Source organism: Delphinapterus leucas, chromosome 11 (genome assembly GCF_059928025.1).
Source record: "Delphinapterus leucas isolate spDelLeu-1000000601 "Yukka" chromosome 11, BTC_Dleu_Yukka2, whole genome shotgun sequence".
NCBI lineage: Eukaryota > Metazoa > Chordata > Mammalia > Artiodactyla > Monodontidae > Delphinapterus > Delphinapterus leucas.
The window spans coordinates 65,138,555-65,155,896 of NC_143139.1; the positions used below are offsets into that span (position 1 = coordinate 65,138,555).

The following is a 17,342-nucleotide window of genomic DNA, read 5'->3' on the forward strand; positions in this document are numbered from 1 at the left end:
ACCGATATTATTCACATTTTAGAGATGAGTTAGCTGGTGCCCAGAGAGACTAAATAACTTTCCTAAGGTAACACAGCTCATTAGGTCCTGAAGACAATGCAAACCATTATGTTTTATTTTGTTTGTTTGTTTCTGTTATAAAAGCTGCAGTTTTTCCCATTATATATGCTATCTTTTAATTTAGAAGTGATGATAAAGCTTTTGAATCTTGTTGGCTAAAAAAAATGAATATAAAGAGTAAGGATTCTAAAAAGAAAAATAATTTCATCCTTGCTGGCAGTATGTGACAATGAGAAACACTATCTTTTCCATATTTGTTTTTAAATTATTGGTAGTGATTATAATAGTTCAATAATCCCCTGGATTTCACCTCCTAGTTGTATGTCTTATACAAGGTGACTTATTTAAGTTATACATTGTTACACAAGTCAAACATTCAACTTCCTTATTTCTAAGTGGGAATAATAGTGCTATATGCTTCATAGGGTTGCTGATGGAACACAATGAAGCACTAACATAGCAGCTGCTGGTAGAAAGACTGAACTGAGTCTTAGCTAGTAGTGTCATTAATATTTCAGAGAAGCCAGAGGGGCTGACTTGATTTAGTCTTACACATTCATTTTACAGACAAGGAAAATGAGGTACAGAAGTTACGTTGTTTGCATAAAGTCGCACAATTTAGCTTAAACCCAGCATCTAGGAACAGAATATAACTCCTGCATACAGTTTGTATCTGCATGTAAATTACAAAATTTAGAGATGTGTTTTTGCTTCTCTAATGTAAAAATATTACATTTTCCTTCTAGGACAATGACTGGTTAAGGATCATTTGGTTTAACCTAGCAGATATATTTATAAAAAGACATGTAAGATTTTTTTTTAAGGGCAAAAATAGATACTCTGTGAAGTCAGTGACTTCTCCAGGCATGGAAGGGTGAATGCAGCTTTATGAAATCTTCCCTTTGAAGGGTTCTGTCATCCCTACTCCTTTTATTAGAAAAATTGCTTTTGTGTTGAACCATTTTTAGGGGCTGATGACTGTGGGAGATGTTAACTACGTTCCCTTTCAGTGTTTCAGTACCATTTTCATATCCAGCTGTAAGAAAGAGTTAAAGCTTTGATGCCTCATGGAATTTCAGTACAGATGTTTCTCATTGTCTGAAAGCCGTTGGCTTACAGACAGCACAGCTTAAACGCTAGAACTAAAGTATAACCAAAGAAATAATGACTTTATGACGCATGATTTTTATGGTTATTCAGAGATTCAAAAGTATAATGTAACATTTAATATTATAATGTTAAAAAGCCATATCCTTTTGGGAAAGGAAAGAAAATCATTTTTGTGTGAAAAACATTCAACGTAATGTAATACTTAATTTCACATTCATTGAGTATCTTATGCAAGGTTATCACTATATTTTTTTTCAAGTAATTATTTTACAACCCTATGAGAAGGGAATTTTTTCCACTTTTTAGATAGGGAAATGGGAGGGGTAATAGAGCGAGAATGTGTTCCAGGGCACATAGTAAATTGGCCACTGTACTGGGATTTGGGGAGACAAAGATGAATTATCATGGCTTCACCCTTAATGAGCTCACATCTAGTGAGGGACAGATACCTACACCGCTAATAATTGTCAGAAACAAAGTGCTCTGGGAACACACAGGAGCAATTAACTTTTTCTGGGGATAATGTTCTTCTTTTCTTATAGCATTTTTCAGTAGAGTAACCTGGATGGATGAAGCCACATAAAGGATCTATTAAAGCTTAAAACATGATGATATATCCTTACTCTAGTTTGTACTGAAGATTACTGCATGTGGATACAAGCTTTGGTCTCTTGAAATCCTTCAGGATTTTTACAGTGTAGCATAAAACACATTGGGATAATATTTGGGAAGGTTAAATTGACCTTAAAGCTCATAAGTGGATATTAAGCCTTAAATCAGAAAAAGGAGTTTGCCAGGCTTTTAAATTCTTTATTTTTATTGCTTGAAGTATGTTTTGTCTGTGTTTTAACACTTTGTATCCTTTAATTTTTGAAAAGCGGAACATACTTTTAATATTTTTGAAAGAATGGAGGGGTATTTTTGAATGGATATAAATGTACATTTAAAAATTACCAGTGTATTTAAAATACTATGTCTTTATTTAAGGGTGATTCTGAGCAAAAATTCATTATCTAATTAAAAATTTAAAACATGTACACTTAAAATTTTCATCTTAGCTTATTTATGTATGTTTGTGGTCTCACAGGAATTAAAGGATGCCTTTTTAAAGCTAGAGTTTTGGGAAGCTGAATATAGAAATATTCGGAAACATTTAAGCCTTAAGTTTATGTGTTTTTATTCAATTATTTACTTATTTATTTTTAATATTTTGCTTTCCAGTTATGATTTTGGATGACAACATGCAAAAACTGAAGGCTCGGTGTTTAGGAAACATTGTGGTAAAGTAAGCAAAATTTGCAGTGCTACTATTTAAAAGAGCAAGAATTGGTATGTAAAATTAAGAAAAAATAGAGTGGTTGCAATGATATTACTAGTGAAGAGGTTCCAGAAAAAGCTTGTAAATTGTTTGAGAATACTCAATGCCAGCTGTTGTAATTTTAACATGGAAGCCCCATAAAGTGGAACCAATTTAGATAGGACTTGTAAAAACATAAATCTTGCATCTTTTAAAAAATATTTCTGATTATACGAGTAATGCATAGATGATAAAAGTAACTTAAGTACCAAAAATATAAAGAAGTAAATAAAGTTTCTGTACTCTGACCCTTCAGTAATACAGTGTTAATTTTGTAATATACATGACTTTCCACTTTTTGAAACGCGTTTTAGGTTGTTGGAACAACTTGGTTTATTCTCATGTATTCCTGTTTTTCCTTAACCCTGTCTCACAAGCATTTTAAATTTTACTCGGCCTTTTAAAAATGTTTATTCCCTTTCTAGGCCTCTTAGTCTTTTTTGAATATTTATGATTATAAATAATGCAGTATTGAACATCCTTTTTGTGTTGTCTATTCTTCTTTTCTGATAATGACAATAGTATGAATAAATTTCTAAAAGTGTAATTACTGGGTTAGATAATAATACAATATATAATCCCTGACTCATCAAGTACCACAATTTCTTGCTAGCAGTTTTTATCATTGTTCATTTGATAGACAAAGTGCTAAAATTTGTAGTAAAAATATTCAAACGTACTTTCATTACATCAGTACTTTAAAATTGTTAAGCTAGCAGAAGCTGAATTGGAAGTTGATTAAGTTGGAGACACACAGTATGTGACATTTTAATAATTGACACAGGTAGCTTTATTGCTTCTGATTAGCATGATATTGGCATCTCTACTGATATGCCTTAAGTGGTAGAATTTGCCAGAATGAGCTCTTATGAATGAAGAACGTTGCATGTGGTTTTAAAAAAGTTTTATTTTCCTATTTATTTAAAAGAATTCTTATTACTTGGCATTCTCAGATTGGTATAAGATTTTTCTCAGGTTAATAAAACATTTTAAGTTCTTTGAAAATTAAATGAAAAATAGTTATTTTAAAAAGAATGTATTTTTTCAAGTAGGGATACTTTAACCTTATAAAAGGCTAATAGATGAGATGCACTATATGTATATTTCTTCTCAGATTTTTTATTGTTATCAGTAAACATGTGAACACTTTATTACTCTTTTTAATTTAAATTTTAAGACGTTGCTGGCAAATGGAAAAATGAATACTGAATATACCATTTCTGTTCATATTTTTCTGAATCAGAATCCATATTAACATAGAGCTGATTGAGATCTTCCCTGTGAGGGGGAAAACTGTTGGGGACAAGAGGAAGGCTTGCTAAATGATTAATCTGAACAAGATTGTGGATGGATGCTTGACTAGCTTAGGGAAGCACATGGTTCGTGAGAGCTTTTAAAAGCACTGTAGCAGCTTACATTTTTACATAACCCCTAACTCTAAGTGAGTCATCTATTTCATAAAGCAATGTTCGCAAGATCCCAAAGGTGGCGTTTGATGCCAGTAGAGTTTTAAACCCGTCATGCATCCTGTCACTCTAATTATCAGTGGCCTCACCCCACATCCATTCAGAAATAATAAAGCACATAAACTATAATTTTTTTCTCATAGCCATTAGTGTTACTTCAAGTACTTGAAAATAACAGAACTGTTTATTGCCTTAAAACATTCTGTGCTTTAGGTTGTCGCCAATTCAGAAAGATTTTCTTCCCTCTCTGTTCCTAAACAGGGAATGTTATTGTACAGATCTCGGATTCTGAGATTTCATTATAAATTATTCGCTGATACAATATATTATGACATGCAGTGGACTTTGATTCATCCCTTAAGTTAATAGTGAAACTAGGTATTTGAAAATATTATATATATATAATTATATTCAAAAAGTAAGGTAGAAATAATAAGAAAAAAAGTTACCACCAAGATCTCTCTTTTTGTAATAGAACAGTCTTGAAACCTTATTTCAGGAACTCATTTTTATCTGTGAGAGTAAGGATTTCCTTTTGAAACCCTCATCTCCAGTAGCCATTCCAGTCTAACTCATTGACCTGAAAATTGTTCATGCGTCCCAATAGCTGCTTGCAGTATGCATAGGATGTTTTTGTATTTCATCAAGAAGACTTGCTTGTATCCATCTATAGCTCTTCTGTATGCTTTGAAGGGACACACATCATTCATCCAGAATGGAAAATGGCTGATGAATGCTTTTTAAGAGCACATAATAGATAATATGTTTAATTGAATTAAGGGAAGGGAAAAAGCACACATTCTTGCCTTAATAAAAATTAGCGTGGTTTAAAAAAGCAGTGTGTAATTTGAGAAGAGAATAATTTTTTCCATGTAGACCATATTCTAAAGGTCTATGATCTGAAAAGCAGGGTCCTTTCCAGGGACCAGCTACCTGAGTCCCCAGAACCACTTGGTGGACTTTTAAAGGTGTTTGATGAGAGATTATATATGGTTTCCAGGGTTCACAAAATATCTGAAATTCTAATGTTTAAGAAACTTGAAAAATTTATAATCAAAATGAATATATATTTAATTGAAAATCTATAAACTTTAACATCATAACAACTTCATTGTCAGTTTAGTCTTCATAAATTTTTCATTTTATTTGCAAACAATTTTTAGGTTGTATTTTCTTACTTCCCATGATTCCTGAGTATGTACAGTGATTGCTAAGAAATAATAACCAATGGTAAACTATAGGTGTGGCTTCTTGCCGTATGATTTCAAAAGCAAAAATATAACCTTTACTTTTTCAGAAAAAGTTCTAGTTTATATGGTGTATTGCTATATTATACTATCTTTGCATGGATATGAGGTGAGGCCATCAATAATAAGAATGACTCTGTCCCGGGCTTCCCTGGTGGCGCAGTGGTTGAGAGTCCGCCTGCCAATGCAGGGGACACAGGTTCGTGCCCCGGTCCGGGAAGATCCTACATGCTGCGGAGCGGCTGGGCCCGTGAGCCATGGCCGCTGAGCCTGTGCGCCCGGAGCCTGTGCTCCGCAACGGGAGAGGCCACAACAGTGAGAGGCCCGCGTACCACAAAAAAAAAAAAAAAAAAAAAAAAAAAGACTCTGTCCCTAAGAGGCTTAAAACAGAGCTGGCATTAAAAGCTACTGTGGGGAGAGACCACCAGCCAGAGATAGATGTCCATTCTTCTCCATTATTCATGCCCATGCTTTTCTGTATTACTTGTATAATAATTAAGTGGAATATTCTTTGAAAGAAAAATATTCCCTAATGCTACTTATGTTCACTAATTATACCTGTAGTGATTAGAAAGAATAGAGAGAAAAAGCTGCATAGAATATTTGAAATGTATGGGGTTCAAACTGCATTAAAGTAAGTCAGTAAAAAATTACATCTGTTTTAATCCCAAATTTTCTTTTTTTTTTTTTTTTTTTCGGTACGCGGGCCTCTCACTGTTGTGGCCTCTCCTGTTGCGGGGCACAGGCTCCGGACGCGCAGGCTCAGTGGCCATGGCTCATGGGCCCAGGCGCTCCGCGGCATGTGGGATCTTCCCGGACCGGGGCACGAACCTGTGTCCCCTGCATCGGCAGGCGGACTCTCAACCACTGCGCCACCAGGGAAGCCCCCAAATTTGTTTTTTGTAAATACAGTTGTAGCTTCTTGTTTCACTGTAAAATCTGTTATAAATAGTGTAAGTATCATTTGAAATTATCTTTCTCTGGCAGTTTCTTTAAAACCTGAAGCTATAATCATATTTCTAAGTTTTGCAAGGTACTAAGCATAATGATTCATTTTATCATATTAAGATGACTCATCCCCAAACCAGAAATAATGATACGTGGTAATTTTGAAAAAACCTCTTGATCCACTTCAGCTCTTTTAACTCCTTTGTTAAGGCTTTCTAGAAATCTCTGTTTTGCCCCTCTGGGGATCCCTAAACTAGAAGGTAGACATTTAAGTGATTCCTAAACTACTGTAGACCCTAGGATGTAATAAACATGAATCTTGCAGTTCTTGTAGATTACTTGCTTTCAAAGGATTTATCTTTCTAGTACAAGAGCGAACTGTATGCCTGCATGGTAGAAAATTCTTCTGATTTTGAAACTTAACTCCAGGCACTTAATTTTGTGGGAAAATTATGATACCTGAATTGCTATGAATACAAAATGTTCATGAATTTTAGAAGGTGCTTCTGTAATTGCAACCAGAGCTTCAAAGTGCAGAAATATGAGTCAGTAATTTCCAGGCAACACCGTGCAAGGCATGAGAGAAAAGGTTAACTGCAATGCCTCCCTCAGTACCACAGTGCTCACTGTTATTAAAGCCATAGGTCTCTGACTCTTCCTGATTCGTGGGTACACATTTTTCTCTGACCAGACACAGTTGTTGCTATTGGAAGTGCAGCTTGTCTGCCTCCTGCTCTGTCCCACTGGCCTGTGCCCTGCAGGCAGTGATGGGATGCCAGGGAGCTGGATGGCCTTGTCTAAGTGGCTTTTACTCTGGTGCCTGCCGATTTCTCGGCCTCCAGATATTGAACACTTGGTCCTTAATGATATTGGTTCACATCCTTATAGTTTTGCAGGAGTGATTTGGTCACTTATGTGCTGCTGTTTGGGAGAGGATCAGTACGGCTTTCCTTCACCAGTGTATCCTTTGAATAAACCAAGGATGTCGTGTAATTGTAATCCCATTCCTTTCTAAATGTCCTCTGCAGATTTTAGTATGATCTTTTATTAGTCTTACAACAACACTGTGTGGTAGGCGGTGGGACAGATATTATCTCATTTTTGACATGGGAATCTGAACATCATTAGCAGTTACACAGCTAGACCTCAGATTTCTAACCCAGTTGTTTGTCTGCCCAGAGAGAAAGAAATTATGGCCTAAGCAGTCTCTTCTGGGGAGGTGAAAAGCAGCTTCATAGGAAAATCACAAGTAAAGCCTAAAGACCCTGTAGGAAATACTGGGAGTGCAAAGTTGGGATCCAACTCCAGAATTCTCTAGGGAACAGGAGTTTTGTCTTTAGTTTACAGTATTTGTGTTGCAAATGGCTATTCCTGATGGAGCAGTGAGTACAGACCGTCTTTTATCTGGGATTGGAGGCATCTAGGAGTTTTATTTATTTCAGATTGGTCAGGGATGTTTACCTTCTACAGTGATGGACATTCTCTTCCTTCATTAGCTATTTAAGGATTTCTCTATGATACCTCCCTCTGAACACACACACACACACACACACACACACACACACACATTACTGCTGCCTCAGTTATTTCTCTTACAGCTTAAGAATGTTCTCTTTGGAAAGGGTTTTCTCTAAGAGGAACTCCTCACTCACAATTGGATAGTTTGTAACAAAACTCACCTTTTCACTCTGTTTGGGAAGAGTTAGGAAAGGTATCACAGGGTGGTAACATTTGATCTTGCATTTGAAGGATGAGGATAGGCATTTCCCGACATATTTCTTAGTATTTTCAGAAAATTTCCTTCCTTCTGCCAGTCCAATGAATTTTTATGTTATTGTAACTACAGAAAAAAAAGTATTTTTTCTAGAACTTTAGAAATAGAGCCCCAGTGCACTCACTATTCCAGAAGGAAAACCTGCATTTAATGTTGAATAATCATTAGGTTAGCAACAAGAAAAGCGTTAATTCCAAATACGGCAAAAAAATTCTGCTCTATTTCATATACACCTAACTTCTTTCTGGAGATTATTGCTTCTCTTCTCACATGTTTTACTTCATATATATATGAAGTACATATGTGTGTGTGTGTATATATATATATATATGTATAAAGCAATTATATATATATATATGTACACACTTCCAATTCTGGAACTCCCTTTTCTTTTCTGCTTTTCTTTAGGACCAATAAATGGCATTTTCCAAGGTACCTTCTTTAGAGTCTCTTCTCAATTTTGAAATAACATCTGAATTTTTAGGCACCAGGCTTTATTAGTGAAGAATGGATAACATTCTCTTATTTTATCCTACTAATTAATTACCAATCGTAATTTCATATCTTGCTTTCCAGCCTGTTCCTCAGTTAGACTTGGGGATAATGAAGAAGTTTTCTAGGGGCATCTCAAAAATGACTTGGGACCAGACACATATGCTATTTGCAGCAGGTCCATACCTTGGCTGGTGATAAAAACTTCCCTTCCAAGAGTTCCTGGCAGTATAGGATTTAACCATCTGCTGTAAAACTTGCCTGACAAATATCTTAAATGTTTACATTTTGATGTTATGTCATTAATTTAATGGAATAGACATCATTCATTACAGTCTTTCTCCCTATATGTATTCTAAAAATTACTAAATTTCTTGTAGATACACAATATTCCAGGATCTCCACGCATCTCAGATAATAGTTTATATATTCATTCCATTAATGTCTAACACAGTGATTTAGGAATACCAAGCACTCAACAAATACTTGACTGAATAAAGAAAATGCATGAGTTAATGCATGCATCCATGAATGAATAAATAAATTAGATGATCAAATAATTATTCTGGTGTTTTCTTCTCTAACTCTCAAATCTCCACCCTCTCTCCATTGGCTACTCTGCCCAACTTTTCCCCATCCTAAATCAGCCTGCCTCTCTGCATTAAACCCTGACTTACATCTCTCCTTCCAGTCACCTGCAAACTTTTAAAAAGTATAGTCTAACCTTACTGCCTGCACTTACTTTCCTGCTTACTCCTTGATCACTCCAGTTCTTTCAGCTCCACTCTGCAGAAATGGCGATCTTGGGGGAGATACACAGCATCTCAGTCACTAAGTTCCATGACCCCTGTTGAATCCACTTTCAAACAGAATTTGCACTTCACTCCACCTTGTTGAACGCTCAGTCATTATTAAAACTCTGCTCTGGAGGCCCCTCACATTCTATCCTGGTTCTCGTACAGTTGTGATTTGGTTATTTTTGTTCATGGTCTTTTCCTTGGTCCCTCTTTAATACTGTGTTTGGCCTTGGATTTCTCCTTCCTATTCTGTAATCTCTTCCTGGATATACCTTGCTATGTTATACTTAATTCCCAAGGTCTATAGGTATATCCAAACTTATGAAGACCTTTCTCACACATGATGTAAAAATCCCTACTGTCCCTGTTCTTCAGAAGATTTATGCAAATATTTAAAGTTTTGTGCAACAGCTGAGAAAGCTGGTATCCTTAAAGCTTATTATTTATTTGTTTATTTATTTTGGAGGATGGCTACCTCTACTTGTAATCCTCTAGGCTTTAATGAATTACAAGAATATAATCTATATGTTACTAATTGCTAGTACCAAATTTTTTTCAGGAAGTAAGAGAAAACACAGATTATCAGGCCATCTTCTTTTAAGAATGGAGATTGCAAACTTAACCAACTTCTGGGAAGTGTAAGATTTCCTTTTCTCTCCAGTAACACCCTTGCCGGAAAATGCTAAACTCTTGGTCTCACGTGCACACACTGAATTAGATACATTCTAGGCCACCAGGAAACTCAGCTCACATTCGATACACTAAGTACTAACTCACTTGGATTATTATTGCAAACACTCAGAAGTCTCTGCTGTGAAGAGGCGGTACGTGGTTGCCGGTGAACCAAAGTCTTAGCTTTGGGGTAGATAAAACGGATGAGACACTTCTTTAGCAATATGCCCTTCTATGGGCATTGTTCTTCGTATGGGCAGTGTTTTGTGTTTACGGATTTGCATCAGGTTATCTGTGTGTCTGTGTATCTGTGGAGCTAAGGAACAGCTGTTGCCACTCCACCTGGTGTGTACATTCAAACTTATCTCAGACCGCACCACTCTCTGTTGTCCCCAGTACAGCCTGAATGTTAGTTGCCATTTATTATCACAGTTGCCTTTTTATTCTTATTGTAGGGAGGTATTTTCTTATATCCAAGCGTCTGTTAAAAGAATATCCCCATGAAACACAGAAAGTACTATATCTTGTGGTACATTTTTGGGGAACGCCTGAAAATTATTTCTCACTTAATATGCAAGCGGAATGCATCTCTGTCAGGTTTATTGTTCTAGTTGTATATTTTGAGTATAGTAGGCTTCACTCATTAATGTTTCCTCTTGTGGCCCATGTTGGCTTTTGATTTGTCATTTCTTAGCGTCCTCTTCATTTGTTTACCCTCAGCATCCTGTAAATGCTGCTAAATAAGTGATTTTTAGTGGTTGCCATATTCACATTGTATTTCAATGTGTAATGATGATTTTTATACTTGTTATAAAAATATTAACGATTAAAACAAACAGATAAAGTGAAATTATATACAAGGTTCATTCGAAAGATTAACATAGAAAAATCAGGTAGAAGAACCTGAAGGGATCATCTGCTTCAGCTTGCTGCCTTCCTGCAGGTTTAGTGATGAACAGTAACAGTCAACAGCAACAGCAACAATATAGCAGCATCTCTGTAGTTTTGGGTTTTTTTTTCAGGTTACAAAATGCTTTCGCATGCATCTTATGAAATTACGGGAGGTCCAGAAACGCTGATGTAGCCTATTTTCCTCCATCTTAAAATATTACAAAAAGAAGACCTAGCAAGGGAGGACCTATGGGTAGGCCAGACATAGAGGAAATGGGAAATCCCAGCTGGGCCGCTGATCCCACTGGTAACAGCATTTTCTGCCTGACAGAATGTGAGAATACAGTTCAGTGTCTCAGAAGTCTAATATTGGGGTAGAAGGTGTGTGATGTTGCCTCATGTTGGCAGTAACCATGTCTATTTCATTTTCCATTTTCTCACATCTGCACTGTGAAGTCACCACTTCACTTGGTGTTTTTTGTGAGTACAGGAGGGTAGGGTTTTGAAAATCTTTAAGTTTTACAGTATCTAAATTTCCAAGCTATAAAGCATCTAAAAAGTTTCCTGAAAATACACTGAGCGGTTATTTTCGTTAGGTAATACTTCCTACAGGGAACCGATATGAGAATTCATTTGTTTACATGAAGATAGATAGACAGATGGGTGATAAAGATTAAGCCCTTATTGTGTGTATAACACCTGTTTCATACTATGGAGGAATGAAAGAAATATAAGAGGAAATTGATTGAAAAGAACAGATATACGCTACCTTCTACTTTATATGCTCACCTATCTTCATGTGTTCATAGGGGTGAGAAATCTCATAGGTCTGGATGCTCACGAAAAGAAAGAACAGAAGAGAGAAGAGTGAGAGGGAATTCTCAGAGTGGGGAGGCACATTGATTGTGAAGATAAAGACTGTGGGATGTTTAATTGGAACATCTTATCACAAAGAGACTGGCAAAGGTGGCAGCTAGCACCTTGATACTTCAAAAAAATAGATTCATTTGCCTATGGTGGAAGGATATTTCTCTCAAAAAGTAATTCAGTGATGCATTTTTTGGTTCCTTTTTGTAGATGTTATGCTTCTTACTGAAACAATGATTGATGCTAATAACTATTTGAATGCCAGATGCGTGTGCCTTTTGTGCCCTTCCCAGGAACCACAGTCATCCCTTCGTGACTTTGCTATGTCATGGTCAACCACTTCAGCCTCAGTTAGACATGATCTGTCCAGTGGATTTAGGGGTTACAATTCAATGTGGGATTTGAATTGTAATCGTCCATCACAGTGAAAAACTGTTAGTTCTAATCAATCTGTCTTTATTACCATTTTCATCATAATTCTCACTGCTCTGTTTTTATATAAGGTTGCCATTACCACCTGGAGCTTTTATGACCATTTTCATCATAATTCTCACTGCTCTGTTTTTATATAAGGTTGCCATTACCACCTGGAGCTTTTTCAGGACTCTGGAAGAATCAGGAAGCATTCAAGCATTTATACTTTGAAAAATTTCCTGTAAGAACTTTATTGTACTTTTTTTTTTAAATCATCTTACACACTTCTCTATAGTTCTTGCCTATTAAGTTGAGTGGCTGGCTTTTAGAATCATGGATCACAAAGCAACTTTTAAAGGTTATTTGGACCAGTTTCCAGATCTCAGGGATAAGAATGCCCAAACCTCAAATGTCTAAATAAGTCATTTTAATATTTTTTATCAACCTCTGGACGTAGGAATTTCTCCGTTTCTCTTAGCAGCTTTTTCTGAAACGTAACAGCCTTTCATATCAAGAAAGGTTTTGTTAAGTTAAAACTTCTGGGGACTTCCTGTATGACTTCTTACATTGGATTCCTCTGCACAGACTGAGAGCATCTGATCAGAACTGGGCACTGTCATTAGGACCTCTTTACCTCCTCTCCCCCGGTTATGTGAGCAAAATTTGTTCTGTTTGCCAGAAGTTGTATTTTTTTAAATCCCTTTAGCTATTACTGACATTCTTTCCTTAGTGTCCTCTGAGTTCTTTATTTTATAATACAGATACAGGATAGAGACAGTGTTCTCAACGCCTAACCTCCAGTGCTCTGGATAACAAACAGTATCTTTCTGTGTTCTGTTTTATCATTGACCTATTACTCTGTGGTTTGTGTTTATAACAGCACATAATTGATAATACGCGAAAGGGTCCCACTATCATCTTTCTGCTGTTTCTTCGCTTCTATTTCTTTCCCTGAGAGAGATACCTGGTCCTCAGTTTACACTGGGTAAAAAAGAATGAATGATTAGAATTTCATTTTAAAAAAAAGGTGAGTCTATTTAGCATTTTTGTGAAGGACAGCTAACCTAATCAACTAGACAAATGACGAGAATTAAAATAGCGTCCTTTAGAAAGACATCTCAGGGTTAAATGACCTCAGTAGCCAAGATTAAACATGCCCCAAGGGACTGTGGCAGAGAAGATTTGTCAGTAGAGTTGACTCCAATCAGCCCAATCTATCTGCCTGATGGGCCGCAGTCAAATCACCAGAATACTGATGTGATTAATTATAACCTGACAGTGGTTCATAATATGTGCATGTGGTTTTCAGCATGACCACCTTTAACACTGAAAGCTCCTTCAAAGCCCCATAAACCATAGTTTACGATTAAACTATATGTAGTGAATCTATACTCTTGTCTTGTTACCCTGACCTCAACCCTTTCATCTAAGGACTTAATAACAGCACAGAAGGGTTCTATAACTTGCTCCCAGTTTAGAAGTAACAGAGCTGACATTTGGACCCATATATTCTGGCTCCAGAGCCCATGTCTTTACTTTACTCTCTGATAGTAATTGCAGTAAGAGCTGCCAGTTATTCAGGGCTCATGATGTGCCAGGGTCTGCCCTTTTTAGATGCTCCATCTCATGTATGCTTCTCACAGCCTTATAAGGTATGGTCCATTACCCTATTTAACAGATGAGCATGCTGAGTCTTAGGTAGAAACACAAATAGTGACTCACCTGGATTTGTCCTGAAGCCCATGCTTGTAATACAGGTATTAATGTAACTCAGAAGCATTAGGGGAAGTAATATTTATTTCTTTCTACTTCTTATTCTTCTTGATTTTTCATTCTATTGTGATAGCTGGACCAGTGAAGATGTACTGCTACTCTTGAGTCGATAAAAAAAAATGAAATTTTATACTTACTATTTAACTATATTTCACTGAGGCTGCAGTGCAATCCAAATCTATGTTAACAAACTAGTGGTCTATTTTGTAATTATTCATAGAGAGCTTTAATGCTTTTAAAATTTAACACAATTAAAGAAGAAATTTATCAGAGAACTACTTCATAATACCAAAGTATACTGGAAATATTGAGCTATTACTTCTCCATTAAAAGGAAGAAATTGGGTTCATAAGCTTTACAACTCTCAGTTCAAACACTTAACGTGAACATATATAAGAACACTTTTATTCTTGGCTGTTAGGGGAGCAGAGAGATTCTAGTAGGCTTTCAAAATCAAAAATAATTTAATTCCATAGGCTAGTTATGAAAAAAATTCAAATGAATACAGTAAACCTATTTCTATCACATTTTATATTTTACCAAGCTTAAAAATGATTACATTACCTAATACTACATGCTAATCAGACATTATTTATTCTTATTTTCAGGGATACTATGACACCATGGATGCTGGTTACATGGATGAAGAAGGTTACATATATGTTATGTCTCGAGTTGATGACGTGATAAATGTTGCAGGTCACAGGATTTCTGCAGGTGCCATTGAAGAGGTATTGATGACTATTGGTCTTTTATTCCAGGTAGTATTTAGGGACAGAACTGAGCTGAAGTCAATATTGAGGTTGTCAATATTGAGGTTAAGTCATTCCACTTGGAAAATTTCCAGACCCTTCCTTTGAAGCATAGGCTCGGTTGGTCACTCTGGTATTTCTCTCACCTCACTTTCTCTCCTGTGGATTTTCCTGTTCTCCAGATTCCCCGATTCCTGCCTGAGTGGTAGAGAGGAATTTTAAGCACTTACATATATTTGTAATTTATGGGAGAGTCTATATACATTTGCTTCTTGATCCTTGCTACTTGATTGCTTCTAGCTTCTTGATTTGCACCTGTTGATAGCCAGGTATACATATAGTCTTTACTGGGTGTGTGATTTAAACATTTTATTGTACTCTTAAATCCTGAGAATTTTCTTCCAATGTAAATTACACAAAGTCCCCAGAAGAGTATTTTAAAATGTTTTCAATTTTTTTTACCTTAAAATAGAGTAAAATCCTCCTTTTTATTGTATAATACTATGAGTTTTTTACTTATAGTATAGATTCTTGTAGCCATCACCAACAACCAGGATGCAGAAAAATTTCAACACTGCCCAAGAATTTCCCCATAATGTCACCTTTTTATTCTGACCTTCCCCACCCCTTACCCCTGGGAACCACTAATTTTTTTTTGCTGTTCCTATGTTTTTTTGTTCCTATGTTCTAGAATCTCATATAAATGGAGTAATACAGTATGTAACCTTTGGAGACTGGGCTATTTCATTTAGGAAAGTGCGTTTGAGAGCCATTCAAGTTGTGTGTATGTCGATTATTTGTCCTTTTATGTTGCTGTGCAGTATTCCACTGTGTGGATGTACTAACCCATTTATGTTTCCTTTACCCATTAGAGGATATTTTAAGTGCTTCTAGTTTGAGGCAGTTATAAATAATGCTGCCATATACATTCAAGTTCAGGTTTTTGTGCAAAAATTAGTTTTCATTTCTCTAGGATAAATGCCTGTAGTGAGTCTGCTGGGTTACATGTTAAGTGTATGTTTCGGCTTATAAGAAACTACCAAACTGTTCTCTAGAGCGGCTGTGCCATTTTATATTCCCACCCATAGTGTCTGAGGGGGTCTGTTTCTTCCCATCTTCATTAGTACTCAGAACTGCCATTGTTCTTTATTTAAATCATTCTAATAGATGTGTAAAGGTATCTCATTGTGCTTTGAATTTGATTGTCTGTAATGACTAAAATGTTGGAAACCTTTCCTTGTGTTTATTGGCCATCAGTGTTCTTCTCTGTCATTAAAATCTTCTGCCCATCTTTTTAAAAATTGGGTGGTTTTTCTTATTGTTCAGTTTTGAGAGTTTTTAAGGTATTCTGGATACAAGTCCTTTGTTTGATATGCAGTTTGAAGATATGTATTTTTTTCCTGTCTGTGACTGGTCTTTCTATTCTCTTAAAAGTGCTCTTAATAGAGCAAAAGTGTGTTTCATATTGATGAAGTCTAATTCAGCATTTTTTTCTTTTATAGATGATGATGTTTATCGAAGAACTCTTTCCTAACCCAAGGTCATACTTTCTTCTTTGTTTTCACCTAAAATTTTATAGTTTTACATTTTATATCAATTTACATTTACATTTTGAGGGTTTTTTTTGTATATAGTGCAAGATATAGGTTGAGGATTTTTTTTTTAATGTGGATGCCAATTCTTCCATGTGTTATATGTTGCAAAGACTGGACTTTCTCCATTGAATTGCCTTTGCACCTTTGTAAAAAATTAGCTGACAGTATTTGAGTGGGCCTATTTCTAGAGTATCTCTTGTTTTATTGATCTGTGTGTTTATCTTTTCACCAATACTATTCTGTCTTGATACTTTATAGAGTGTCTTAGAGTTGAATAGTGTCCACTATTTTCAAAATCGCTCCACTTTTCAAAAATCGTGTGGATATTCTGTTCCTTTACTTTTCCATATATATTTTAGAATGAGCTTTTCTATAGTTAAAATAAATCCTGCATGGATTCTGATTGGGATTGTGTTAAATCTATAGATGGATTTGAGAAAAATTGATATCTGGACTATACTGAATTGTCCAATTCATGAACTTTGTATGTCTTTGCATTTATTTAGGTCTTTTTTGATATGTTTCACTGACATTTTATACTTTTTAGTATGCAGATTCTGAACAAATTTTTTTTTTTTAATTTATTATTTTATACAGCAGGTTCTTATTAGTTATCCATTTTATACATATTAGTATATACATGTCAATCCCAATCTCCCAATTCATCTCACCACCACCACCCCACCCCACCCCCGCCGCCGCTTTCCCCCCTTGGTGTCCATACATTTGTTCTCTACATCTGTGTCTCTATTTCTGCTCTGCAAACCGGTTCATCTGTACCATTTTTCTAGGTTCCACATATATGCGTTAATATACGATATTTGTTTTTCTCTTTCTGACTTACTTCACTCTGTATGACAGTCTCTAGATTCATCCATGTCTCTACAAATGATCCAATTTCTGAACATATTTTCTTAATTTATACCTAAGTATTTAGTTTTCTGAGCTATTGTAAATAGAATTTTTTTTTAGTTTTGGTTTCCAAATTTTCATTGCTAGTGGATATAGAACTGCTATTGACTTTTATGAACTGATATGTATCTTATGATCTTGTTAAATTCATTTACTAGTTCTAAGAGTTGTGTGTATATGTGTGTGTTTGTATTTCTTGGGATTTCCTGTGTGGA

At 35.7% G+C, this 17,342-nt stretch overlaps 1 protein-coding gene across 7 annotated transcripts in view; it reads left to right on the plus strand.

Annotated features, from left to right (window-relative positions):
- ACSS3 (acyl-CoA synthetase short chain family member 3) overlaps positions 1-17,342 on the plus strand; it is a 148,982-nt gene that overhangs the window by 118,844 nt on the left and 12,796 nt on the right. For 5 of the 7 annotated variants that reach the window (XM_089920003.1, XM_089919998.1, XM_089920001.1 and 2 more), the window contains 4 exons: positions 2,392-2,455; positions 12,255-12,336; positions 14,477-14,599; positions 16,123-16,160. In XM_089920003.1, the coding sequence (XP_089776129.1) occupies positions 2,392-2,455; positions 12,255-12,336; positions 14,477-14,599; positions 16,123-16,160 (307 nt within the window). The remainder of the gene's footprint in view (positions 1-2,391; positions 2,456-12,254; positions 12,337-14,476; positions 14,600-16,122; positions 16,161-17,342) is intronic. The other 2 variants (XM_089920000.1, XM_089920002.1) reach the window with 1 other exon arrangement.